The sequence below is a fragment of the Lutra lutra genome, chromosome 13 (assembly GCF_902655055.1).
Source record: "Lutra lutra chromosome 13, mLutLut1.2, whole genome shotgun sequence".
NCBI classification, from domain to species: domain Eukaryota; kingdom Metazoa; phylum Chordata; class Mammalia; order Carnivora; family Mustelidae; genus Lutra; species Lutra lutra.
In genome coordinates this window covers 27732127-27758541 of record NC_062290.1, presented here as the reverse complement: position 1 = coordinate 27758541, position 26415 = coordinate 27732127, and the positions used below count along the sequence as shown (strand labels likewise).

General features: G+C 40.2%; 1 protein-coding gene across 10 annotated transcripts in view; it reads left to right on the top strand.

Annotated features, from left to right (window-relative positions):
* The window catches only part of TUT7 (terminal uridylyl transferase 7), a 60927-nt gene that overhangs the window by 18085 nt on the left and 16427 nt on the right, over window positions 1-26415 (top strand). For 9 of the 10 annotated variants that reach the window (XM_047698950.1, XM_047698942.1, XM_047698951.1 and 6 more), the window contains 14 exons: window positions 4475-4627; window positions 7629-7809; window positions 9228-10315; window positions 10893-11043; window positions 12816-12902; window positions 13753-13853; window positions 15754-15811; window positions 19681-19784; window positions 20617-20706; window positions 21113-21226; window positions 21401-21478; window positions 22091-22268; window positions 25228-25275; window positions 25358-25449. In XM_047698950.1, the coding sequence (XP_047554906.1) occupies window positions 4475-4627; window positions 7629-7809; window positions 9228-10315; window positions 10893-11043; window positions 12816-12902; window positions 13753-13853; window positions 15754-15811; window positions 19681-19784; window positions 20617-20706; window positions 21113-21226; window positions 21401-21478; window positions 22091-22268; window positions 25228-25275; window positions 25358-25449 (2523 nt within the window). The remainder of the gene's footprint in view (window positions 1-4474; window positions 4628-7628; window positions 7810-9227; window positions 10316-10892; window positions 11044-12815; window positions 12903-13752; window positions 13854-15753; window positions 15812-19680; window positions 19785-20616; window positions 20707-21112; window positions 21227-21400; window positions 21479-22090; window positions 22269-25227; window positions 25276-25357; window positions 25450-26415) is intronic. The other variant, XM_047698949.1, reaches the window with a different exon arrangement.

Below are 26415 nucleotides of genomic sequence, written 5' to 3'. Positions count from 1 at the left end.
AGCAAAACACAGAAAACAACAACGTGAAGGCTCTGGAGACTGAACAAGCACAAGCAGACTTCAGACAGAGTCAGACTTTGGAGCAAGTGGCCAACAAATAGCGAGTTTCTGTTCTTCTTTTGTGGCTTTATCCTGAAGGCACACACTCTGACAGCAAAACCAGCCCTCTCTCTGGCCAGAGGAACGAGTGCCACCAGATAGAAGGGAAAAATATGGAGGGAAAGATACTGAAAATGGAACCCTTAACTCTCTGTGTAAATTCAGCATGTCTTTGACCAACTCCTGAACCAGTCTAGTCTGTCCTGTAAGGAGCTTGGAAGTCATCACTCTGTCTTCACAAAAAGGAAAAAAAAAAAAAGAAAACTGAATAAACTGAGAATCAACAGCTCTTAGATCTATCAGAGATTTGAGGTCAAGGAACGCCAATGCCCCTAGAACTGGAGAGATAGGCAAATACAGCAAATTATAACTTGTTAGAGCAGAAGCCCAGGAGCAGAGCCAATACCAGGGTAACAGGGCTTAGACTGTGGTTCTGGAGGCTCAGTCTGCACAAGCCTGAGAGTGAAAAATAGCAGGGGCCCCAGTCTTTGGGAACCTCCCAGTGATTTCACAGGTTCTACTCCAAGAACCCCCACCAGGTTCTCAGGGTGGAGATCCAAGAAAAATCCCCTTGTGCTTTTGGCAGGATGAGAAAAGAAGTCACCATTTTGAAGTATGCCCAGAGCACACTATTCTCCTAAACAAAAGCCTGCCTTCAAGTGAAACTTTTTTTTACCAGGGCCTAACCGGCCTAGGGAAAAGAAAAATACCCAACTCCAGTAGCCCCTTTCCTGAGCCTTCCTGTCTTACTTCAGGTGGGGAGGATTGAAAAGCATTTTGTCAAGGTCACAGTCCAGGACCACAGGCTCTGCTAAAAGACTGACACCTGATCATAGGACTATAGAATGCTTCCCCTCCCCCAGACCTTACGACATTGTTAGGGCTCCTGCATAAAATGGGATTATAATGGCAAGACCTCAATTCAGAAGAAATCTCTTGGGAAACCCAAAAACAACAGGGAAGACAAAAACAAGAAGTCCAGAGAAACTTTGAACCTCTTGACATCTACAGCTACAGCAATCAGTAAACATAGCCTAACTCGTAGCAAAATTAAACTTCACACTAAAGGCCTTTCTGCCTCATTTCCTTAAAAAAATGAACTGAGATCAGAATTGCTGTCCACCAGTCTATAGTTGGTATAGCCAAGTTAATTACCTATAAAAGTAGCCACATGTTCTGGAGCAACATAAAGAATCCAGAATTTTCACAATACAGTATAGCATTATAGTATCCAGAATGCAGTCTAAAATTACTCAATATACAAAGAGCAAGGAAAATGGGACCTAGGGGGAGCCTGAGGCAGGGCTCACATCTCACAACCCTGAGATATGTATGACCTGAGCTGAAATCAAGAGTGGGATGCTCAACTGACTGAGCCATCCAGGTGTTGCAACCCATAATAAGTTCTTGAAGAAAGGAAATAATAAATAAAGATACGGACAAAATCAACAAGGAGAAAATAGAGTAACAATAGAGAAAACAAGGCCAACTGTTCAATAAGTAATACTGATAAGCCCCCCATAGATTCATGAGAAAGGAAGAGAACACAGTATCAGGAATGAAGGGGGGTTATCTCTCCAGATCTTACAGACATAAATGGATAAAAGAATATTATAAACAACTTTTAAAGATTTTATTTATTTATTTGACAGACAAGAGATCACAAGTAGGCAGAGAAGCAGGCAGAGAGAGGAAAGGGGAACCAGGCTCCCCTCTGAGTGGAGAGCCCAACGAGGGGCTAGATCCCAGGACTCTGAAACCATGACCTGAGCGGAAGGCAGAGGCCCAACTCACTTAGCCACCCAGGCGCCCCTATAAACAATTTTATACCAAAAAATTAGAAAACTTAGATCAAGGAGACCTGTCCTTGTAAGACTCACAAAAAGAGCGTTCAAGAAAAAAAAATAGCCTGTGTAAACTCAGCATGTCTCTGACTTTATTTTTTTTTATTTACTCCCTTTACTTTATTTTTATTTACTCCCTTTATTCACTAAGAAAATGAATTTGTAATTAAAGACCTTCCCATGAAGAAAACTCCAGGCCCAAATGGCTTTACTTGTGAATTCTGCCAAACGTTTAAGGAAGAAATAGTATCAACTACATAAGCTCTTTCAAAAGATAGGAGAAAGAGGCCAGCATTACCCTGATATCAAAACCAGACACACAAAAGAAAGCTGTTATATACCAGTATCCCTCATGAGCATGGACACTGAAACCCTGAGCAAAATATTAACAAATCAACTGAGAAGTATACAAAAATAATAAAGGAGAAAAAGCCATGTGATCCTCAAGAGATGCAGGAAAAAAAAAAACAATAAAATTCAACATTCATTTATGATTAAAAGAAAATAAAAACAAAACCTCTCTACAAACTGGGAACAGAAGGGAACTTTCTCAGCCTGAAAATGGGCATTTATGAAAAACACCTGTCAGTAACATCCTACCTAATATTGGATTCTGGATATTTTACCTGTAGCACTGTGAACAAAAAAGGATGTGTCCTTCCCCATCCCACCCCCCACACACACTATTTCTATCTAAATATTTAAAGGAAGTTCTCGTCATTACAATAAGGAAAGAAAATAAAATAAAAAACCTGAAAAAAAAAAAAATCAAAAACCTGAAAGGAGGAAGTAGAAGTTTCTCTATTTCGGGTAATGTGATGGTTTACATAGAAAATCCTAGAAAACTACAAATCCACCTCTAGAGCTTACTAGTATATTTAGTTTGAACATAGAATACAAAGATGATATACAAAAAAAAAAAATTGTACTTTTATATATTAGCAACATTTAAAAAGGTTTTGAAAAATTCCATTAACAATGCTTCTTGAAAACACACTAATGAAGAATAAGTTTAACAAAAGATCCATAAGACTTTCAACTTGAAAACTAGAATATTACTGTGAAAGTTAAGTAAGAATATACATAAATGTAGAGACATACCAAGTCTGTGGATTGGAAGCATTGATACTGTTTTCAACAAAAGTACCTACGCATTTCATTGGGGGAAAGTCTTGTTCAGCAGTTGATCATGGAAAAACTAGATAATAAGGGAAAAAATATATAAACATCAATCCTTTACCTCCCAAATTACCCCCAAATTAACTCAAAATAGATCAAAGACTTAAAGGTGGAAGTTAAAATTATCAAATTCCCTGGGCAACTGGATGGCTCAGTCCGTTAAGCCTCTACGTTCAGCTCAGGTCATGATCCCAGGCTCCTGGGACGGAGCCCCTTATCGGGATCCCTGGTCGGTGGAGAATCTAAGGCTCCTCCGTCTGCCTCTCCCTCAACTCATGCTCTGGCTCACTCGCTCTGAAATAATCAAATACCTAGAAGAAAACAGGAAAAAATCTTTGCAGCCTGAGGGTGGGCAAGAATTTCTTAGCTAGAGCCCTAAAAGCACAGCCCCCCCCCCCCCCCCCCCCCCCCCCCCCCAGGGAGCGTGGCTCAGTGATTGTTACGGGAAGAGCTTTCAAAGCAGAGGGAGTAGCGCTGTGAGCCTGAGCCGGGGCGGGCGGGGGGCGGGGGTGGGGGGTGTGTATGGGGAAGATGGGACTGAGCAGTGGCAAAGGGACAGATTACCTGCCTTCTTTCTAAGCCCTGAATTTTATCCTGAGTTCGAAGGAAACTACTGTGAGGAGAAATGACAGGACGGCTTATGTTTTGGGATTACTCTGTGTACTAAACCAAAAAAGTAGTCCCACTTGTTGTAGAAATATATTTGAGAAACAGGGTACCACATCCGTACCGTGACTCGGGTACCTTAACCAGTTTAAAGCCTGTGATCAATCCCACCGCACAGTAAAAACAAAACAAAACAAAACAAAACAAACCTGTTCAACTTTGTTCCACATTTCTTAGACCTTTTGAGCCCAGGCTGTGTTCTTTAGCAATTGACATCTCAGGAACATCAGTAGAAACAGTTTCTTACATTGAACATTCACTGTGTGCCCTATGCTGTGTCAGTGGATTTTGTCCATTATTTCACGTCACAAGTATCACGGAGGAAGTTACAGTGTAGCCCGTTTCTACAGAAACCTGAGACCTCACAGTTCCTCCAGGGAGCCGAGGTTGGGACCTGTGCAGTTTGACTCCAGAACCCGTGGCCTTGAGCCCAGGCTGTGTTACCTTCTCATAGACTGTTTACTAAAGAAATACTTCACAAAATCACCACTTCTTTTGCAAGTGAAAACTTGTTTTTTACTTCAAAGAATATTTTTAAATGAACAGATGTCTTGGTTCATAAACTGATATGATAACCTTTTCTATTTTCAGTGAGTTATGTTTTCATTTCTTCTAAATAAATACACTGTGGTTGATATAAAATCCTTTCTATCTCATTGTAATAGGATATGTCTAATTTTTCCTAGATTGAAGGATTCTCATTAAACAAACTAGGGAACTTCAACCTTAAAGATGTTCAAAACGACACTGTGTTCTGGGAATACACTGAGAGTGCCACCGGCGATGCAGACACAGCAAAAGAAGGGGCCCCAAAAGAAATGCCTGTTAACAGGGGACAGGTCTGTTCTCTCTCATTTTTAATTTTGCCGTTTATATTTGATTTCACTGTTAATTGTGGAGTCTGTGAGTTATCAGTCCTCCTCTCATCTGTCAGCTATCTTAACTCTTCCATGGATGTTTTCATTTCCTAGTCTGTTCAGTCCTTGGAATAGACAAGTAATGAGAAAAGGTAAAATTCAGATCACTGAATCCACAGTGAAGAAGTACTCGGTCTAATGCATTGCAGTGTCCTCATCCGCACCTTTAGGGGCAGGCAGGGAAATTTATGCACAAGGAAAGAATTGCTGCTGAAATTTAAACAGAAATCTGAGCAATGTCATACTAGAAATAAGAATAGGAATCTGCCCCAAATTGGGGAAGATTTGGGGCAGATATGGGCCCTGACCCCACGACCTTCCCTGTAACTCTGTGGTTCGCAGTGGCAGCAATACCCACAAAGGACTTCTGAGACCAGGATCCTAATCCTCGCTGTACTCAAACAAGTCCTGCCGCCGCTCCGGTCCGTGCCTAAAATGGGGAAGTGGTGGCGAGTCATAGATTCTCCAGTTGTGTTTTCTTGAATCCTTGAGCGCTGGAGAGAGAAGGGAGGTGGTGTCACTCAACCCGATGCCACCAGAACACCACCACTTTTTTTCTGTTTTCTTCTTGGGGTTCCAGTAGTGGAGAAGAGTACAGGCTGTGGAGCCAGAATCTTTGAATTCATATCCCAGCTGTCCCACTTCCTGGCTGTGTGTCCTTGGGCAAGTGACTTAATCTTCCTGGGCCCAAGTTTCTTCATCTAAAAATGGAGATGATACTGGTACCCTCTGATAGAGTCATTGACTTCTAGAATGCTTAACTCAGTGCCAAGCAGTGGTAAGCACTCAGTAAATGTTACTTGTCATTTTTTGGGGAGGGGGGGTTGTTTTTGTCTTTTGGAAAAGAAAGCATTTCCTACTTTAAAAGAAGAAAAACAATAACGAGAAACAGCTTAAGTACCACTAGTGTGGATAAGTCCACGTTTTTGTAAGTTCCACGTGGTGGTATTATCAAGTCATCTCGGTGAAATGCTTACAAGCCCCCTTAGCGATGCTGAATAAGGGTTATGGATAAAGAGGTGAAATTTAATGAGGCTTTCAATTTCTGGGGGTTTTCTTTATGTCCTCAACTACAGTGTTTGGGACCTAGATAACTTCGGATTTCAGGCAGTTCTGCTTCGTAAACCTACCTAATGGCATTATCATACTTGACAAGAATATTTGTGGTCAGGATTTAGTGGTTAATAAAATACTATACCACTTGTTTTGAAGTTCAGTATAATAAAGTGTGATGGGCAACAGATTTGTATCCCTGAGAAGGAAAAGCTGTTGCTATAAGCCCAAGCAAATACTTGATGTTAACATTTTCGTGTTATTTGGAGAGATTAGTCCTGCTACCGCATCAGAAATGAAGACCTACATGATCTCAAGGTCCTGGGATCAAGTCCCACATCGGGCTCTCTGCTAGGCAGGGAGCCTGCTTCCTCCTCTCTCTCTCTCTCTACTTGTGATCTCTCTGTCAAGTAAATAAAATCTTTAAAAAAAAAAAAAAGAAAGAAAGAAATGAAGACCTAGGCAGGGTCGAGAGTGATTGCGTTGTGCGGTGAGAGAGCACTGTACCAGAATCGAGACCCGTTGTTCTCGTTCTGCCGCTGACAAGCAGTGGGACCTTTGACGAGTCACGTCAACTCTTCGGGCTTTAGTTTTCTCTTGTAACTTAATGGGAGTTGAACTGGATTACCTCACAAGAGCCATCTTACAGTTGTGACGTTATGTTTCAATGATAAATGGATTTCTTGTACTTAAAAGACTATAAGTGAAAGAATACAGAGAGCAACCAAATCTGCCAGATGCTTTCCCTTGTTTCTCACTTAATCCTCATAACTATCCTGTGTTATAGGTGGTTCCGTCCCTACTCTGCAGATAATGATAGCGACCATTTTTTGAACATGTGTGCCAGGCACTGTGCTAAGCTCTTTACAGACATTCTCTCACTCAGTCCTCCCAACAACCCTCTGAGGTGGGTACTGTAATCCCCATTGTTCAGATGAGGAAACTGAGCCTTAGACAGCATAGAGCTTGGCCAGAATCCTACATGGCTAGTACATGGCAGAGTTAGATTTCAAGCCTCAAGTGTCCCATTACAAAGCCAGTTCCATTAGTCACTATGCTGTCATGCTGACTGAGAGTGAAGAGGCTAAGGCAAGAGCAGTTAAGAGCTATGAAGTGGCAGAGTCAGTGTTTGGACTCTTTTGTTTCTATTCTAGGTCCTACGCACCTTCCAGTATATTCTGTCACTGTATTTTCCAGTTTGTTGAGAGTCAGCGAATGTAAAACTGGCATCAATTTCTGATATCAAGAGATACTTGACTTTGGAGCACCTGGCTGGCTCAGTTGTAACAGCATGAGACTCTTGATCTCGGGGTCATGAGTTCAAGCCCCATGTTGGGCATAGAGATTACTTAAATAAACCTCTAGAAAAAAAAAAAAGTTGACTTTAAAATCAGTTGTCCCTGGCAGATTCAGTGAGCTTATGTAACTTCTCAGAACAAATGAAAGGAGTGTTTTGCCTTTTGCTTTCTGCCTGTAGAAGCCGCCCATTTTTGAGTGTGTGATCATAGAGGCGCCCTCCAGCGGCAGCTCCAGGGAGAGTTCTGTGCTGAGTAGCAAACCGGGCACGTTTCTCTCCACCTGTCAGTAAGGCTTCAAAATAAGGAGTGCCCCCTGGTTGCCTAAAATTGCCCGTCTGCTCCTATGATGATGGTTAGATATTAACACGCTCTCATCCCAGGAGTGCAGGGTAGAAATGCCATTTTCCCACAAACAGAATATAACCTAGATGTGATTTACCTAGATGGATTGTCGAATTCCTATCTTTGCTAAGGTTTTTCAGGTTTTTTGTAATTTGCTTGAATGATCTCTAGTTTTTCAGATTGTGCTGACACCTGAACTCACCTGTGTGTTTTCTCTTTGCTGTTAATAGGTATCATTAATATTTGATTTCAAGCACCTGCCGTCAGTACCAGTTGGGCAGCTCTGGGTGGAAATGCTTCGATTCTATGCTTTAGAATTCAATTTGGCTGACTTAGTGATCAGTATTCGTGTTAAAGAATCTGTATCTCGGGAATCAAAGGATTGGCCCAAAAAGCGCATTGCCATTGAAGGTATCTCAGAACATTTATTTTTAATTCCTTGACTTTTTAAGGTACCAGGCTAACCGCGTGCTTTTTACTTCATTCTCCTTTCAGCCTCCACGTGTAATGTAGGCCTGATCCCAAAAGTGAAATAGTTAGAATCTTGCATGTGTTACTGTGGTCATTCCAAGGGATCAAGCTGTTTGTTCATCCTGGGTTTTTTAAGCACTGCAGTAAAATGTCTTAGTTAAAAAACAGCTAAAACAGTGGCTGGCCGATTCCTTGCTTTCTTTGTAAATTGCTTAACAACTTAACCACTCCTTCCCCGCCGCCCACCCTGATGTGTGAATCCCCCTTTCCTCTTTACTGTTCTCATTGTTGGATTTTTTTAGATTCAGTCATTTCCTGGATTGTTGTGTTTATTTAGTTTTATGAAGGTGAGAAAATACTTTTTCTCATGAAAAAGAATTGTTCATTGGATTCCTTTTCATAGAGAAAGGGGCTTGTTATTTTTGGAATATCTACAGTAGCATTTGGAACTGATTCATGAAAACATTTTTTCTAGCAAAGGCTCATTTAACTAAAACCATTGTATGAAAGACTCGCTGATGTGCCCTGTAGACTACATTAAATGGACTAGCTCTTTTCAGCTTTGCAGAGTCAGGAGATTGAAACCCCTCTAGAAATCTTAATTCTCCTCCTTCAGACAATTTAAAGAACCTCCTAAATGGAATTCTCATATTTTTGCTTGATTTTTTTCAAGCTTTATATTGCATAAGAGGGTTTTTGGTGGTTTTTGTGTTTTTTTTTGGTTTTTTTTTTTTTTTTTTTTTGCATTTTGCATAAATTCTGTGTGCAGTCATGGGGATCTCACATTTTTAAACCCTCCCCTGCAGTTTCTCTGGCTCAGCTCTTCTGGCCAATTGCCTAACCTGCTGGAGTTCTAGGGGAGGAGAAAAGATTGAGAGAAGTGGTGTCTCCTCCTGGTGCCTCCCTCTCGCCCCTGAATTCAGTCCAGCCAGTTCAGTGATGGGGCTTCCCAGGGCAGAAGAGTGGAGGTAAGCTCTACACACCACAGGGCCTGGCTGAGTGGGGAGGCAGAGCACTCAGCAGAGCCTGGTGGGAAGCCCTCACTTCCCCAAGGCACAAGAGCCACACAGATTACACCTTTTTTACCTCCACAGTCACAGAACAAAATAGGGAAGGGGTATTGGTTCGGAACAGAACGGGTACTCTTCATAGAACAGACGTTTAAGGAAACATTTCTTTTTGTTCTTAAACTACCTCTTTCTTATTTCCCATCCCCAATTTTTAAAAAAGCATACAAGATTCATGCTAAACTTTAGTATCATTTGTTGTCTATTTTTATCTACAGCAGGCTAATTTTTAAAACATGAGATAGAAATGTATAAAGTGGTGGATTTTTCTTTCTTTTTTTTTCGTTACAGATCCCTACTCTGTTAAAAGAAATGTGGCAAGGACTCTAAATAATCAACCAGTGTTTGAATATATACTTCATTGTTTAAGGACAACGTATAAGTATTTTGCCCTTCCACACAAAATTACAAAATCCAGCCTTCCAAAGCCTCTGACTACTGTCACATGTCTTTCCGAACATTCTAAAGAAGTAGCCGAGCATGACCCGGGTACACAAACAAAAGAGGATAAACTGAAAAACTCAGTTTTGGCTCAAGAGCCAGGTGCTGCCATTTCAACTACAGACACCTGCACGGTACAGCCACTGACTCTTGTTAAAGAGACGGCTGAAAGCTTTGGAAGGCCCCCATCAGAGGAACTGGGAAATGGGCATGTTAGTGTCCGCCTGGAAAACCCAGACCGTATCAAGGCAGGGGCCAGTTGTGATGAGCAAGGGGATATTAAAGGACACCAAGAAACAGGAAGTGAAACTCGGAGAGAGGGCAAGCATCCTTTGACTGCCGATGATCAAGGTTTAAGGAGTAGCAGACGTGGAGAGTTTGTCATCTGTGGCAGCACACAAAATAATGAGACAGAGAGCACTTTGCATTTAGAAGGCTTCCAGAATCCCGCAGCCAAAGAGTGTGATGGATTCATTACTTCGGAAGACAAGGCTGATGTTGATGAAGAAGGCATAGAAGGTACCGATGATCTCGAAGATGCTCTAAGCCACTTCACCCCCTCAAGACAGGGCCATACGTCAGGAATCATTCATTCCGATGAAGAGGAGGAGGAAGAAGAGGAAGAGGATGACGATGAAGAGCCCAGGCTGTCCATTACCCAAAGGGAAGATGAGGATGACTTGGCTAATGAAGATGAGTTAGAAAATACATACACGGGATCAGGGGACGAGGATGCCCTGTCTGAGGAGGAGGATGAATTAGGGGAGTCTGCTAAGTGCAAAGACTCGAAAGAAGGTGGAAAACCTGCAGCTGGGGCTCTACTAACAGAATTTAATAAAATCTGTCTTAAAGAAGAAAATACATGTGAGGAAGGCTCAACTGTGGATCAGTCTGATTTCTTCTATGAATTTAGTAAACTCACCTTCACCAAAGGCAAGGTAATCAGTGCCACTCAGTGCCACTTAGTGCCACAGAACTAAGAGACATTAAACATTTTTTTTTAATATTTATTTATTTGACAGAGATCACAAGTAGGCAGAGAGAGAGGAGGAAGCAGGCTCCCTGCTGAGCAGAGAGCCCGATGTGGGGCTCGATCCCAGGACCCTGGGATCATGACCTGAGCCAAAGGCAGAGGCTTTAACCCACTGAGCCACCCAGGCGCCCCAAGACATAAAACTGTTTTAATGCATGTAATTTTAATTTTCATGTATTAGAACAGAGCTTTCCCATGTCTCGCAGTAGTGAGGAGTTGGTGCAGTCCAATACAACCACTGGATCGCCTTCCCTCCTTAGACCCGTGCGAATTTTCATTGGAGAAAGGGAATGCTCTTGGTAGTGGAAATTACTACCTTTTACTCCTGAGTATCCCATAAGATGTCCCCGTTTGGCTGCACATTATTTTTATTCCTTTGGCAAGTGAGAGTAGACTGTGGACTTCTCAAAAAATGATTCAGGGCCCCTTTATTTGGCAGAGTTGTATCTTACGTCTTGTTTTGCTTTGCCACCTTCCTGCAGTCTCCTATGGTCGTGTGCAGCTTATGCAAACGAGAAGGTCATCTCAAGAAGGACTGTCCCGAAGACTTCAAAAGAATTCAGCTAGAACCTTTGCCACCACTGACACCCAAATTTTCAAATATCTTAGATCAAGTTTGCATCCAATGTTATAGTAAGTTATTAATATTTCTTTTCATTTGTCAAAATATTGCATTGACATTGGCTCAAGAGTCCGCAGAATCACTGACCTGTTAGCTCCGTCACGGAGACCGGATCTGTTCCATTCTCCACTGTGTCCATGGAGCTCTCTGTAATGCCTGTGCCAGTTGAGACTCACAGTAGACAATTGTTGAAGGAAAGACAGGATGGGAGGGAGGATCTTTTATTCTAACTGTTGGAATACTAGCATTCCCAGCTGGTTTTCCTTGAACTGTTTTCCTAAGTGCAGTTAATAGTATCTCTTGGCAAGGAGTGCTGCACAGGTCAAGTAGGGAAGGAGTGTGCTTGCTGCTCCCCCTGGGGGAGAGTTGTGGGGCAAATTAGCATAATAATGGCCTCTGAGAAATGTTGCGGTGAAAAACTTATTTAACTCTTCATCCCAGCATTTCCAAAATCTGAGCATAAAATACTTTAATTAACACTTATTAATGGCCCCCTAACAGCCCTTTGAGGAATACCAATTTGGGGAAGCAGATGGTTAGAGTTAAAGGAAAAACACTGAAAGGAGAAGCAGGCCTCTCTTCAGATGAACTTGATGCATCACTGTGCTACCTCCTGAGGGAGCTGTGCTGGAAGGCACTTATTAACCAGTGACTGAGTCGTTTTTAAACCTTTTAGGAGCTTATAAGCTATAAAAGGAAACTAGATTCCCCTTAGAAAACTATATATATATATATATGCACATGCTCACAAACTTCTGTCCCTGAGGGCCACCTTTATAGAACCCTGGCTTTCTGAAACCTCATAGCAGAACCTCTGTTCAGATTCCTGGGAACAGATTCATTCATTCATTCTTTCTTTTAATTATTTTTTATTTTGGGGGGGTATAATACATTATTAATTTTATAATTTTTTCCTTTTAATTTAAAAAAGTCAGTTAACATATAATGTATTATTAGTTTCAGAGGTAGAAATCAGTGATTAATAGTTGCATATGTACTCAGTTCTCGTTACATCATGTGCCCTCCCTAATGTCCATCACCCAGTTACCCCATCCCTCCCACACCTTTCCCCTCCGGCAAGCCTCAGTTTGTTTTCTATGATTTAGAGTCTCTTATGGTTTGTCTCCCTCTCTGATTTTGTCTTTGATTTTTTTCCTTCCTTCCCCTCTGATCCTGTTTTGTTTCTTAAATTCCACATATGAGTGAGATCATATGATAATTATCTTTCTCTGATTGACTTACTTCACTTAGCTTCATAGCCTCTAGTTCCATCCACGTCATTGCACATGGCAAAATTTCATTTTTTGAGACTGCATAGTATTCCATCATATATATGTACCACAGCTTCTTGATCCATTCATCTGTTGATGGACATCTGGGTTCTTTCCATAGTTTGGCTATTGTGGCCATTGCTGCTATAAACATCCAGGTGCACGTCCCCGTTTGGATCACTACATTTGTATCTTTGGGGTAAATACCCAGTAGTGCGATTACTGGGTCCTAGGGTAGCTCTATTTTCAGTGTTTTGAGGACCCTCCATACTGTTTTCCAGAGTGGCTGCACCAGCTTGCGTTCCCACCAACAGTGTAAATGGTGGGGACAGACTATTTTCAAAGAAAGACATTCTCTATTTTATATTACTAATGCTATCTACCAAGAAGACACATGGAATTTAGTTTTCTTTTAGTTGTTAGATTTTGTTTTATAAAATGATTTTTTTTCTCCAGAGCACATGAACAATCTTTGTTTCTAAATTTTTTTTTTTTTTTTAAATTTTAAACAGAGGATTTTTCTCCAACTATTTTAGAAGATCAAGCTCGTGAGCATATTCGGCAAAACCTAGAAAGTTTCATAAGACAGGAGTTTCCAGGTAAATAACTTTTTACATTTAAGAAAAGAAAAGTAGCGTGACCTTCCTTCAAAATGAGTACATGTGTTACAAGCACATTAACTTGGAGAATGAAAAAGAATGGTGATGGTGGGGACAGGGCTTCAGTTACTTTATGATACGCTGAGGATGGTATTTGGTCTGCCCGATCCTACTTTGCCAACAGTGAAGACAGTAGCAGTATGGGATTTCTGTTAACAGACCCCACAATTGAAATCTCATTTTATGTTCTTTTTATTTTTTTTTAAAGATTTTATTCATTTATTTGACAGAGAGATCACAAGTAGGCAGAGAGGCAGGCAGAGAAAGGGTGGGGGGGAAGCAGGCTCCCTGCTGAGCAGAGAGCCCAATGCAATGCGGGGCTCAAGCCCAGGACCCTGAGATCACGACCTGAGCCGAAGGCAGAGGCTTAACCCACTGAGCCACTAAAAGCCACAAAAAGACACTCCATTTTTTGTGTTCTTTTTAAAGTCAAAGTTCACCTCTCTAAAAAATGAATATTTAGAAAGCAGTAAAATTACATTATTAAATATACTGATGTGATCCACATTTTCCTTGAACTGTCCTTTCATTTAAGAATAAAGTTTGGCACTTGGTAATCTTTCACACTCTATGTAGATTGTATTTATTTAAAGTAAATTTTGAAAAAAAATAAATTTTGAGAAGAAAAAGTTTGTAATAAATGAACTGGTTAATAAAAGAACATAATTATAATGAGATTCATATAGCATAGTTAACAACTGGGTATTTTTGATTCATGAGAGGGCCATTTTGATCAGATGATTAAATGTATTCAGGTAATTAGTTATTACTTTTCATATATCCCTAACAGGAACTAAATTGAGCTTGTTTGGCTCCTCCAAAAATGGATTTGGGTTCAAACAGAGTGACCTTGACGTCTGTATGACAATTAATGGACTTGAAACTGCAGAGGTACAGTGACCACCTAAAACTTGAATTTGCCGTGGCAGTGTGATTTGACAATCTTGACTGGGAGTACAGCTTGGTGTTTTCCAAATCTATCAGCAATACCACATGGAGACACCATTTGGCACAGTCTCTCTGGTCAGATACTTAAGAAGCTTAGAGGTAAATGTGAGGAGGTACCAGGGTGTGTATTTTCAACATATAGTACAGAGAGGATTTGAAAGCGGCCTATGGGAACACTACCAGGCCAAACCAGCCCCTCCGGTGTCCCATTGGCATGGCCAGTGGGCAGACGTTGATGCACACACCCACAGGAGGCTTTTTGAAAAGTGTTTTAGGAAGCAGGCAGTGTGGTCTTCTGAGACTTGTTTAGCAGGCAAGCAAATGTATGATAAGAACACTAACCGTACAGTTCAGAGACCCAGATTTAAGACAGGCTTGCTTCATATGTCCCTAACCACGTGGTCTTTGGTTGGTAATCTGTGAAAGGAAAGCGTGCCCTCTGCTCCTTGTGCCTCGGGAGATTTGCCCTGCACCTCAGCTTGGATCATGTATGTCAGGAGTCAGCGGACTACAGCCCACAGGCTAAAGCCAGCCTATTGCCTGTTCTGTCAGAAACAGAGCACAGTCACATGCCTCCATTTGTGAAGTGGGTTTTTTTTGTTTTTTTTTTTTTTTAAAGATTTTATTTATTTATTTGACAGAGATCACAAGTAAGCAGAGAAGCAGACAGAGAGAGAGGAGGAAACAGGCTCCCCACTGAGCCCCGATGCGGGGCTCGATCCCAGGACCCTGGGATCACAACCTGAGCTGAAGGCAGAGGCTTTAACCCACTGAGCCCCCCAGACGCCCCCATTTGTGAAGGGTTGATGGCCTCTGCGTTCGTTCGATAATGACAGAGTTGAGTAGTTACAACAGGATCATACGGCCTACAGAGCAGAAGAGGTTTTCTAGCCCCTAACAAATTTAAGGCCTTTATAGAATATAAAATACTGCATAAAGATATAAAGTCTGAGAAGTGCGAAGTCCCTTTTTTATTTTTAACGACAGCCCAAACACTGTATAGCCAAAAATGAGTGACGTTGCTGTCACTCAAGGTCTTTTTATGTCTTTGCTTACTTTCAAATCTTTGTCTTTTGAGGATGTATCTGTTTTGGGAGAATAGCCAAAAGTTAGCTACCCTGAGTTTGGTGAGTAAAGAGGATAAGCAGGATTGGGTCCAATAGATGGAATTACCTCATTGTATGTACAATATTCAATATTGAATTTTTACATAGCTTAGAAACGAGCTTTATGGGCATTTCTGAAGGAAAATTTCCAGTACATTCTGGGATGTGTGTAGCCATCAAAAGGGTTTATGTTGTAAAAGGTGAGCCCAATGTTTTTAAGTATGATTTATTTAGAACATTTGGATTTGCTGTATGACTTTCATTTGTGCATTATACACAGCCCTGTGGAGGGATTATCTGGGCTTAATCACTTTCCACAGCTGTTCGTCAGCTCTTAACTGAAATATAATGAAAGGCCACCCAGAATGAACAAAACAGTGCACAGAAGCTCCGTCTTCTTTACTCTGGCACAGAGGGCACTTCTGAGTAGCAGAGTTACATAGAGGGGGCAAATGAAGGTCCTCATTTGGACAATGGTTCAGACTTTTCTGGGACATCTGATTTCAGTCTCTCTTATACCTCCAAAAACAATTTTATTTAGTAAATAGGGTCTGTGGGAGTTTTTGTATCCTTAGGCTTTTTCCTATGAATACTGACCAAGGCTTGCCTAGGAGGGAAAAATGTATATAGAATGAGTTGAAATTAATATCATTATTTCTGAAGGTAACGGAAACTCTGTAACCAGTTTAGGAACCTGTCTTCCCTTTGTGATTCAGCACATGCACTTTTTGTTGCAGGGGTTGGACTGTGTAAGAACTATTGAAGAACTGGCAAGAGTCCTCAAAAAACATTCAGGTACCTCAGCAAACTTTGTCTAAAAATATTTTTGTCTTCTTTATCGGTGTTTTGCATACTTAAAATTTATCCATGCCAATGCAACAAGTAAAGTTGCGCACATAGGGTACATTTGGAGAGTCAGTGTCTTTCAACAATTTTGTGTGATGAAGTAGGAAAGAATCGGTAATCATTTGTGTGCGTTTTGTTGCCTAGCTGAGTTTTATTTCAGAACAAAGCATATACCATACAGGCAAGAAATTTTGGAAATCCATTTCGCCGTATTGACCTTGTGTAAGTCCAAGTGTTGCTGGCAGCGGTGTGAAGCGTGGTGGAAAGCACTGGGGGGTTCTGGGCTGTCTTTGTGCTGGTTGACAATTACATGGGGCCCTGAACAAGTCATTTAACTTTATGCTCTCTTTTTCTCTCACCAATAAACTGAGAAAACTGAACTGGGTCACTACTAAATTTTTATAGCTGTAAATTGTGCCCACTGCTGCCGTGCCGTTAATGAATCCTTTTGCTGTCAGGGACAGCTATGGATGCTGTTAAGAGTGGATATTTTCTTTTTAAATGTGGTTCAGCAAATTTCTGTGCTAGGAGCTGGGAATGAAGGTGAACACAATATGGTCTGTGACCCCTATAAAAGTAAAACTCCATGGTCTGTCCATGAGATGCTTTCTTTTAGAGGAAAGCAGCAAACGTTGTATAACGAACTGTGTGTGTCCTTCATTCAGAGCCACTAGCTGTTAACATTTTACTACCTTCGATTTATCATCGTCTTCTTGCTTGATCACAATTTTTTTCTGTATCATGTGAGATTAAACTGCAGACATGTTCCTTTCCCCTAAATACAGCAATGTATCTATCTTAAGCATGAACTATGTTAAAAACAGGTCATTTTTAGACTGAAACGACTTATACACACAGATGGTAATGGAACACAGATTACATGGAACAAGAATTGTAAATAATAGCTAAAGGGCTATGATTGAGACCTAATATCATTAAAACAGTCCCCAGCTATCTTACTGGGTGCCTACTATGTGCTCAGCACTGTATTGGGCACTTAGAGATGGTGGAGAAATAAAAAGTCTATACAAGCCTTTTCCTTGGGCAACTTTCAGATTTAAAACAAGGGGAGGTAACCTCATAGACCATGTAATGATGTAAGGCAGTGTTCATTTTTCAGAACAAGTCGGAAGCTACTGTAAGTATTCAGTAAGTTCTGAGGAGAGAGAGGTTCTGGGAAGGAGTTACATAGGGGAGATTCATGGAAGAGATGGGTTTATGCTGATCTCACGTGATGCTGAATATGATTTGAGAAGGATCTTTTCCCAGAAGAGAAGTCATTCCTGAGAGTGCACGTGTGTGAGCATGAGAGTTACTGCAGTGTATCTGGGAGGACAGTGGGAAGATCAGGACATCTAGAGAGGAGTTTCAGGTGGTTCTTATTACTCGTTAAGGTAAAGTCTGCAGATGCTTGGAAACCAGTGAAGTTTCTTCCAAGAGAGGAGCAACCCGATAAAAGCAAAACTTAAGCTTTTTCGTCAGCTGGTAGAGTCTCTCAGAGAAGGTATACTCTAAGTGAATTCAGGGCCAAAGGACCTTAACCGGGTGCTAATGATCCTAAAAGGGAAAAGGACAGGAGAGATTCCCAAGGGGATGTGGTACCTGCAAGAAAGAAAGAAGGGTTCGGACTGATGTTAGGTACTTGAGAAACGAGTGTTTGTAAGAGGACACCACATGGAGGTGTGTAGTTTGCCATGAAGGTATAATCTCCAGGAGTTAAAAGTCCAGCAAGCAATTAGAAATAAAGAGTTGTTGGTCAGGATTAAAGAACAAAAGAAAAAATTTTTCATTGAAATCCTTGAAGAGAAAGAGAGAGAGACCAAGAATAAAACAGAATTCTTAGGGATCCTTTGAGAGAAGTTAAGGACAATTCCTGTGAGTAGAAATTAAGAAAGGACACTGAAAAAGGCACCATTGGAATGACAAGAACCAGAATGATGTGCTGGGAATAGACCATAGCAGACAGGCTGGTAATGGGCAACCGTGTCAAATTCTAGAATGGGAAGGAGATGGAGCGTAGAGCTCTCTAATTTAGTTGCAGTATAGCAGAGTAGTTAGTGGGGGTTCTGGAGTCAGACTCTCTGGTTTTAAATTTTGGCTCTCCACTTGTGTGGAAATATTTATAATCTCTATATTGGATATAGTCTGGTTGTGTGTTCCCAGAAAGACACTCAACCTCATTTTAAGTACTTGGTTCCTCATCTACAAAGTAGAATAACAATAATAGCGTTCAAGGTTAAGAAAGGTGGTACGTTAAAGTACGGAGTCTAGCATATGCCAGGGATTCAGCAAATATGACCTACCTTGCCCCACCTCCCCATCAGGAAAAGTTAGACCTCCTCTGTCTCCCACACAGACTTTTTGTGTTGTAATTTCTATCATCTACATACTTTCCACCTGAACTTTGGATCACTATGTATCTGCCCTCCGGATACCACCACTTACCTGTTTGAGAAAAAACTCCAACTCCATCTCAGAATGAATTCCTCTTTCTCTTTACTGCCTTCCTGCTGCTGCAGCTTCCACTACCTGCCCTTTCCTCTGAATCTACTTTCTCCGTCATTGACACTGACATTCTTGGAATCACCAAAATGGGTGAAGCAATGACTAATTCATTCTAGAATGGGTTCAGTAGAAATTTGGAGTTGGTCACACCTACATGCAAATTTCAGCTCTGTAACTTACTAGCTCCATGTTCCTAAGCAAATTAATATTTCTAGGGCTTTGTACTCTCCATCTGTTGGATGAGGGTGAACATTCTTAGGAGGTGGTGCTTGTGAAGGATTGTGGGTCTGCAGGAACTGGTGGTGCTTACTGTTACAGCCCTCCTTCTTCTCCCTTATCCCCCCTATTTGCATGTCCGCTCCCCTTATCTCCACTTCCCTAGCTAGTCCAGGTGTATATTCTCCAAAGCATGTCTTGCTGCTTCTCCACACCACATGCCACCAAGATAGTTGAGCTCCAGATAGATCATTTTTCATAATGGTCACTGTGCCCCTCTGGTTGGTGTCTCCAGTCTCCGTTGCCAGGGTGTTGTGCAGATAGACGAGGTCAGTGTTTCTCCCCAACTTACACAGTTCATTGGTGTCTCCTTGCCTCTAAGGATAATTCTTAGCAGGATATATATGTTCTCTATAGGCTCTTCCTGGTTTCTGTCCCACCTCCTATCACTCATTGTTCTTTTCCCTAAAGTCTACTCTATAGCTTCACAATTCCATGGAAGTTCTCGAACATGCCCTTCTGCTTTAGACGTCTTGCCTTGTGCCTGTGTATATGTCCTTGTAAATCCCCTCAGTTGCCTCTATCTTTACCTGTCCCTCTCCTTTTTCAAAGCCTAGTTCAGGCAATTTCCTCTCTTATTGAAGTTGATTCCTTTCTTTTATCATCTTAACTTCTAGCTCTGTGATGAGTAATTTTTGTTTTGAGGATTTGGATGATTGCCCCAAAGGCTTTTCTCTATATTAGATGAGGTCAGGTGAGAAGAATAGGGAGGGTCCATGTAGCCAAGACTCTGTAGTAGTCTCTTCTGTTCTGGTGTTTATGAGACTGACAGCCCTATACGCATGCTCGTGACCCAATGAGTTCCTGGAGAGCACTGGCTGCCTTGTTCATCCTTGTACTTCAGATATCGATATGTTTCACTAATACAGACTTTGCCAGAAGAGTCTTCCCAGACGTTGAATAACAGAATTGAGTAGTTCCAGTGACTGCAGTGAAACAGACCAGTTAGGTTTACATCATTTTATGTTCGAACATTAACAAGAGTAGCTTATGGCCCAGCTGCTGTATTTCACAATACCATCTTATTCCCAACCTAGGTCTGAGAAACATTTTGCCTATCACAACAGCAAAGGTGCCAATTGTAAAGTTCTTCCATTTGAGAAGTGGTCTGGAAGTGGACATCAGTTTGTATAACACACTGGTAAGATTTTCTCCTTAAGCTTTTTCTTTAGGGAGATCAAGGGGAACAAATCTCTCTTAATTTACAAAATCTCAAGTAAAATTAAGCCTTTTTTTTAATCTTATTCATTTTTTTTTAAAGATTTTATTTATTTATTTGACAGATCACAAGTAGCCAGAGAGGGAGGCAGAGAGAGGGGAGGAAGCAGGCTCCCCGCTGAGCAGAGAGCCCGATGCAGGGCTCAATCCCAAGACCCTGGGATCACGACCTAAGCCAAAGGCAGAGGCTTTAACCCACTGAGCCACCCAGGCACCCCTCATTCTTTTAATCATTATTTAGGAGTGCTTGCTGTGTGCCTAGCAGTGTTCTAGAGACAGGATGTAACAGAGAGTTGCTCATATTTATTTAAAGTGAGGTCAGAGTGGCAGGTGCTTTTAGTTTGGCTTGAAGTTTGTTTAATTTTGTAGAGTATGTCTGTCTTTGGTCCCATAGTTGGTTTGCTTTGGAGCTTTATGGACCTTCTTTGGATCCTAGGGGCATTCAGTTTAAATAATGCCCGGGTAAGGTGGGGGACTCCTAACATCTACTTAGACAGAATTACCTTAATAGCCCTTATTTCTAGGAATGTTCAGACTAAGGACATATTAACATAATGGGAGTTGTGAGCTCAGATATCATTTATAATTCTTATTATTAGTAAGTTAATGAAGCTCTGTTTTGGGGGAAAATATATTGGTTTCAGTCTAAAGGTCTTCAGTCTGAAGTGAATTACAGTGTAAACCTTTTCAGAATATTCCAGCCTAAAATTTTTTCTTCTAATTAATCCCTTATGGTGTAATTTTCCTTTTAACAGGCCCTGCATAACACAAGGCTCTTATCTGCTTATTCAGCCATTGATCCCAGAGTTAAATATTTATGCTACACCATGAAAGTCTTTACAAAGGTGAGTATCCTTCCTGTTGGGATTCATCAGGAAATTTCACTGCATCTTCAAACCTAGGTGAAAACATAAGTCTATATTTTTTAAGGAACCATGACTGTATTAAATGTTTCCTTTAACTACTTTGGGAAGCCTGCCATAGCAAGCTACAGTTTTATCATCTTAAATTTCATATATGATAATCTGATCTTGCTTGTGGCTGTTGGTTGGGGTTTTTTCTTTTGTTTGTTTTTGACATCCTTTTTGGTGGTCTTGTGTGGTTTTGGTGACATACTTTAGCATTTGAAGATGTAATTTTCATATTACTGCCCTATAGAAGCACCTTACTTTTAGTGATAATAGGATAGCTGCAAATTTAGCAGAAAACATTGGTGATGTTTTCTTTGTTCCTCTCTTTCCTTCCCTCTAGATGTGTGATATTGGTGACGCGTCTAGAGGCAGCTTATCGTCATATGCATACACGCTTATGGTGCTATATTTTCTCCAGCAGAGGAATCCACCAGTCATTCCTGTCCTTCAAGAGGTATTAGTAAAAGAAATTGTGTTTCTCACCTGTAAAGCTGGGTTGCCTTTGAGCCCTCTTCCTTCTCTAGTATTCTGTGGTTCTGTAGTTAAATATTTAACTATTTTCCTACAAGTTTTTGTATCAATGCATTAAATTTGTAATCCATACTAATAGTTTAAAAATTAATTTCAGATATACAAAGGTGAAAAGAAACCTGAAATATTTGTTGATGGCTGGAATATTTATTTTTTTGATCAAATAGATGAACTGGTACGTATTTTAAGAGTAAAGATTTTTTTACATCCTTGACTAAAAGTTAGCTATACTATGCTGTGGTGTCATGTCAACAACTATATTGTCACTTGTTATATTTATCTATATTATGATAGTGAAAAACTAGCATATACAGATGTTTCCTTTGAAGTTGAAAACATTTTTATTAAGCCAGGTGAGTTTCAAGGGAGTGTATCTAGGATTCCTTTAATGCCGGTCAATTCCAAATGGTTATGTAACTTTATTCCAAGTGAATATTTGCCAAGTGGTTTTTGGAGTTTGAAAAGACTTTCTTTGAGTTCAAAGATCTAATAACCCAGGCATCATCAAGGCTCTTAAAATTTATTTCCAGATGCTTCTACAAACATGCGTTCTGGGGTTTGACATTTAAAACCCTGAGCTCTCCCTGTCTCTGAGACACAGGGTAGAGATTAATAAACTCATAAATGATATTTAAAAATGTGAAAGAAAGTAATGTAATTATGTTTTTATGTATTTAAATTCCAGTTAATTAAAGTAAATCCAAACTTATTCCCTAAGATACAAATGAAGATAGATATTAACACTTTACTATAGAGCATGATATCTCTTGTTCCCTTCTATTTCTAGCCCACCTATTGGCCAGAATATGGGAAAAATACAGAATCTGTTGGGCAACTATGGTTGGGACTTCTTCGATTCTACACAGAGGAATTTGATTTTAAAGAACATGTTATTAGCATCAGGAGAAAAAGTCTGCTTACAACTTTTAAGAAACAGTGGACCTCAAAATACATTGTTATTGAAGGTACAAATAAAATGAAACTTAAAATGGTTTAGAATATAGAGTTGGAACTGTGAGGGCGTTGTTTTTCATCCCTTCAGAGCTCTTCCAGAACGGCCAGGAGCCACTGGTTGGGATGGGCAGCACAGCCTTCCTATTACTGTCCACATCAGCACACTTGACTCTTTCCAGTATAAAGATTTATTTTTAAGTGACCCAGGTCCTCCTATGGGCCCTCTCACCAATTCAGAAGTCTTTTGACCAGGACACATCTTTGATTTTTGTTGAACATCTTCTGGAGAATAAGTCTGCAATAGAGATAAGGCAGCTTCAAAAGAGTAGGACTTTTAACACCTTCCGAATTGAAGACGGGGCACTAAGAATGAATTTTCAGGATCCTCACTTGCTCTTTATTCATTAAGGAGTTTACGTATAAGTAATTATATATAAATTTTAACATTTCTTTTGCCCATGCTGAAGCCTTTTCTTCCCACTGAATGCAAGGATCCATGGGCCATATATGTTTGTAGTTGATTATTTATTTGCAGTTTGTGTGATTTTAAATTTAGGGACAAAATGAAGTTTAAATGCTTAAAACTGAACTGAGAAATGGCTAAGAAATATTTCATTGATTTTAATCTTTTTAATTTTTTTAAAAATATACGGATTAGGGGCGCCTGGGTGGCTCAGTGGGTTAAGCCGCTGCCTTCGGCTCAGGTCATGATCCCAGGTCCTGGGTTCGAGCCCCACATCGGGCTTTCTGCTCAGCAGGGAGCCTGCTTCCTCCTCTCTCTCTGCCTGCCTCTCTGCCTACTTGTGATTTCTCTCTGTCAAATAAATAAATAAAATCTTAAAAAAATATATATATACGGATTAGCTAAATAACTTGTTACTCTACGTTCTGTTTCCATCGTTACTTCTGCCTGTTGGCAGTATAATAATACTGTGAACATTTATAAAGTTAAATTCAGATCACTGTGGCTTTAGATAGGGTTTTAACGTTTTAGGATCTCATGTGTCAAAAACATAGAACTTTGTCTTAAACCTTTCCATTATCACAGTGGATTCTTATGGTCTCCAGTTGTTCATATTTTGTTTTTAATTTTTGAAGTCTCTTAATCTTTTACTTCTCATTTTTACATTACTTTCAGATGAACCATTAATAATAGGCTAAGTGAGAAAGAAACCTTTTAACCAGCTATTCTAGAATGGAGGAATTTCAGGGGTGGCGACAGCAGCAGTGATTATAACTGTCCTGTAGCTTAATATCACAGTGTCTCTGCTGCATTAAGCAAACAACCAAAAATACTTCCACATACACACATGTGAAAGTCACAAGAAGGAAGCATGATCAAACCTACTAGGAAGGAAGGGACAGTTGGGTGGCTCAGTGGGTTAAAGCCTCTGCCTTCGGCTCAGGTCATGGTCCTGGGGTCCTGGGGTCCTGGGATCGAGCCCCGCTTTGGACTCTCCACTCAGGGGGGAGCCTGCTTCCTCCTTTCTCTCTCCTCCTACTTGAGATCTCCCATCTGTCAGATAAATAAATAAAATCTTAAAAAAAAAAAAAAAAAAACCCTACTAGGAAGTAACGTTCTAATAGCAGTTATTAGTGTAGGATCAAATTGAACGAAGGCTCCTCTACTCTGGGAACCTGTTAGTGAGTCTGAATCCAGATTGGTGTGCCCCAGTTATTGTTCATTAGAAGCATAATAGACAACTTTAGGATGCCCCTTTTCACTTCTGTATTCTTTTTTTATCTACTGTATACAAGCAGTCTTCGATTCTTGATCCCTAAAAAGGGTTTTGAGGGTTTTTTTCCTTTGCTTTTCTTCAGTGTTTTTAGGTATTTATTGGAAATAAATATCTACACATAATATTCAAAGTATGAATTATTACATATGTATATTATATATTAAATATTTTAATTTAGAAAGTACTTTATCTCCATTTATTTCATGAATAAGTTTTATTCAGATCTTGAATAAATCTTACATCAGCATGTTTTTTCATCATTCCTACCACTTTCTGGGTCATCTAATAGATAATATTCCAGAGCACAACATATACATACCTATCTAAGACTTTGTAATGCAGACCTTTAACATCATAGAGGAGTCCTTTATGAAGATTTCACTAAAAACTGAGGTCCAGGTAGCCATTGGTATGCCGTTGGGACAGGTGCATGTGTCTTAATTTGTCTTGTAACTGTGTTTTATGATCTTCAAGATGACTAACGTGATCCTTAAAACACTTGTTAGTTAGCAGGAACATTTAGCACTAAAATGTTCTAAATATATTTGTGACCTCTTTATGCTTCCCAGACTAGCACCATTAGATCATACGCAACTAATACGTCTCCAAACAATATTTTGTTGTTCAAAATGAAACAGCTCCTCATAATAGGAAGGAGTCTATACAGATTCAAATATAAGGCAACACCCTCTCTTCTGATGGACACTTTGGAGAAAACGCTTGACTTATATTTAGGAATTGATATTACTTAGCTGTATTGCATACTGGAAACTCATTAAAAAGGCAGTCATTCAATAAAGTTAACCGTTGAATAGCAAGAGGTCGAACTGCACAGGTTCACTTACATGTGAATTTTTTTCAATAAATACAGTACAGTAAATGTACTCTCTCTTGTGATTTTCTTAACATTTTCATTAACCTACTTTATTGTAAAAATGCAGTATATAATACATATACAAAATATGTATTAATCACCTATGTTATAGGTAAGGCTTCTGGTCAATAGTAGACTGTTAGTAGTTAAGTTTTGGGGGACTCAAAAGATATGCGTGGATTTTTGACTATGTGGGAGGTTCTTGCTTCCATCCCCTACATTTTTCAAAGGACAACTGTTCTTTTACAAATAATAAAGTATGTAACACTTCCTCCTTCTTTTATAGTCACTTAATGTATGAATGGTGGCATTTCCTATTTCATTATCTTTTTGTTCTCATTAATTTTCTTTGCTTAGATCCCTTTGATTTGAATCATAATCTTGGAGCTGGATTATCAAGGAAAAGTAAGTTGCTTTGTTTATAAATGTTATTGTGATCCCTTTTCCTTTTACTCCATCTAATTGAGCACTTATTCTTTCTTCTTAGTGACAAATTTTATAATGAAAGCATTCATTAATGGTAGAAGAGTATTTGGTATTCCAGTCAAAGGATTTCCGAAGGACTGCCCCTCAAAAATGGTAAGTGTCCATTAGAAATACCAAAAATACTGGGATGCCTGGGTGGCTCAGTCATCTCAGGTTGTGATCCCAGAGTCCTGGGATCGAGTCCCACATCGGGCTCCTAGCTTAGCGGGTAGCCTGCTCCTCCCCCTGCTTGTGTTTCCCTCACGCCCTCTCTGACAAATAAATAATTAAAATCTTCAAAAAAAAAAAGGAAAGAAAAGAAATACGAAAAAAACAAAAAAGGTGCTTTATTAATTTGTACATATTACACCAGCAATAAATACTCTCAAAGTCTGCTGAATCTAGCCAAGATAAACAATTGCAATACAAAGCAATTCCAAAAACGTTTTTTTAAACATCTCAGTTCTGAGGCTATTTTTTATTAGGAGAAAAGGGAGAAACAGCCAGAAGTGGAGTTTGGGTGGGAAGATTAGTCATTGTGGTGCTGTTGCTTTGCCTTGGTAACACATGTAGATGGCATCGCTGTTCTGTGGGCATTTGGCTCCGTGCCAGCTTCTGCCAAGGCCAGCCTCCACGTGGCTAGGGGTCCTCCACTTACCTTATAGGAAGTCTGGATTTTTCACTTGGATTGCAGAATAATACATCTCTTAATGGGCCTAAGAGAGAGACCAAGCTCTCTGTGCTAGCAAGCTTACTGGTATCCTAAAACCTAATACTCAAGATTTGTATGGAACTGGACTCATTAAAAACAAAACACAGTCGCACTGTAAAAATTCCCTTCAGTGAGAGAAAAGGGAGTGAGGAACTAGAGGATTTTTCTGTTCAAGTTATTTTTTTTCCAACATTAATTTTTTTTTTTTTTATTTGAATGAGAGAGATAGGGAGAGCGAGCACAAGCTGGGGGAAGGAGTAAAGGGAGAAGCAGACTCCCTGCTGAGTGGGGAGCCCAATGTGGGACTCGATCCTGAGACCCTGGGATCATGACCTGAGCCGAAGGCAGACCCTCAACGGACTGAGCCA